We start from the raw sequence: 1521 nt of genomic DNA on the forward strand, positions 1-1521 counted from the left end.
AAATTTTGGAAAAGGGATGTTTTACAAAATATCTAAAAAATTTAAGTTAAATACGAAATGAAAGAGGAAATTTCTTACAACATAAATCTGTAAATGGACAATCATTAGCTAAATAAAAATGGTTACAAATGTAAACAATCCACATTTCGTATCACATAAAAGCTCTTTCCCCCTTTATGCTCAAAAATCTACATTTATCTTAAAGAAATCTGGCAACATAGCACGAAAAATAAGTAAATTGCGAAAAGTAACTCATTTTTTCGCACATCAGTTTTTTCACTCATACTAATGAAACGCAACAGTAATTAAAACTGCAATTTAAACACCTGTACCAGCCACAGCACAGTCCAATCACGGTCTCACAAAAACAAACTCATTATAATGATTCCACCGGTTTTCTTCGAAATCGATACCTGGTTTGAGCGGTTCATTACCACTACCGGACGTCCCGGATCCTGCTGCAGCAACGCATCGAAATCCGGCCTCTTGCATATTGTCGAACGCCTGCTCCAGGAAATTGTGTTTCAGGAAAAACCTCGCAGTGTAGCGATTCTCGTTCACTCGATCCGGGTCGCGAGACTCGTTCAGTGAATCACCAAACACTTCGCGGCAAAGAGTCACCCTTCCACACACGAGGATCCGGGTCAACTTGCGAAATTTCACATCAGCCAGTCCATCCCTGCCGAATGCGAAAGATCCTCTGTATCCTATCGTAAGGTATCCTGCTTGTCCTCTAACAGGTAGCAGTCCACCACCAGGGGATGTTGGAGTTGTTGCAGTCGATGGCGTCCTTGCCAAGGAAGTAGGGGGTTGCTGACAGGTTGGTGTGAGAGACTCGACGCAGGCCGCCATTTCTGCCATGTTGAAGTACTCTGCCTCGTTCTTGAGTCGTTCTCTCTCGTGGAAGTTCTCTGGAAGGACAAGTTTCTGGTTCCTCAGGAAGTCAAGGACATAGCGGAAGAGGACACCATCTCTGTCGACGAAATACCGACCTTTACTGTCTTTTCCGACACTCTCCTTACCAGTAAATATTTGCCCTAGAAGAGATTTCGTGTCTTTGGTGAGGGTACTGAGAGAAGTGGTGTAGAGTACTCCACCAACGTTGAGGTCGATTACACTTGGGAAGTCATCGCTGCCTTCGGATTCCATGCTCCGCCAGCTGCAAGTCTGCAATCAAAGCAAAATATTAATTTAAAAAACATCGATGTTTTGGACAAAAAATTGAAACCTTGCAGCCATTTTACATCCATTTTGTTGTTCCGCAGCATTTTATAAACTTCCCTCGAATCAATTTATAGAAAAACTTAAGTTGACTACTTCCGGTGCACTACTTTAGTGGTCAACTTAAGCAGGGGGTCAACTTATAGAGGTTGAATTATATGATAAGATCTAATTCTGTGCCTGAAAATAGCGGTCAACTTAGACAGGTGGTCAACTTACAAGGGTAGTCAACTTTACATGTCTTACTGTATTGGAAAGATTTCAAAAGGCGGATAAATGGTATTTCTAATTTAGAGTATG

General features: G+C 41.9%; 1 protein-coding gene across 1 annotated transcript; it reads right to left on the bottom strand.

Moving 5' to 3' along the window:
- Positions 1-351: 351 nt before the first annotated feature.
- On the bottom strand, positions 352-1149 carry LOC129225111 (BTB/POZ domain-containing protein KCTD16-like). The gene has a single exon (XM_054859670.1). The coding sequence runs from the start codon at positions 1147-1149 to the stop codon at positions 352-354; it is 798 nt and encodes a 265-aa protein (XP_054715645.1).
- Between the last annotated feature and the right edge of the window lie 372 nt (positions 1150-1521).

This window comes from Uloborus diversus, chromosome 6, assembly GCF_026930045.1.
Source record: "Uloborus diversus isolate 005 chromosome 6, Udiv.v.3.1, whole genome shotgun sequence".
Taxonomy (NCBI): Eukaryota; Metazoa; Arthropoda; class Arachnida; order Araneae; family Uloboridae; genus Uloborus; species Uloborus diversus.

Bases quoted from the DNA above. Each gene is read 5' to 3' on its own strand.
- LOC129225111 (XM_054859670.1), bottom strand. From the start codon at position 1,149: ATGGAATCCGAAGGCAGCGATGACTTCCCAAGTGTAATCGACCTCAAC.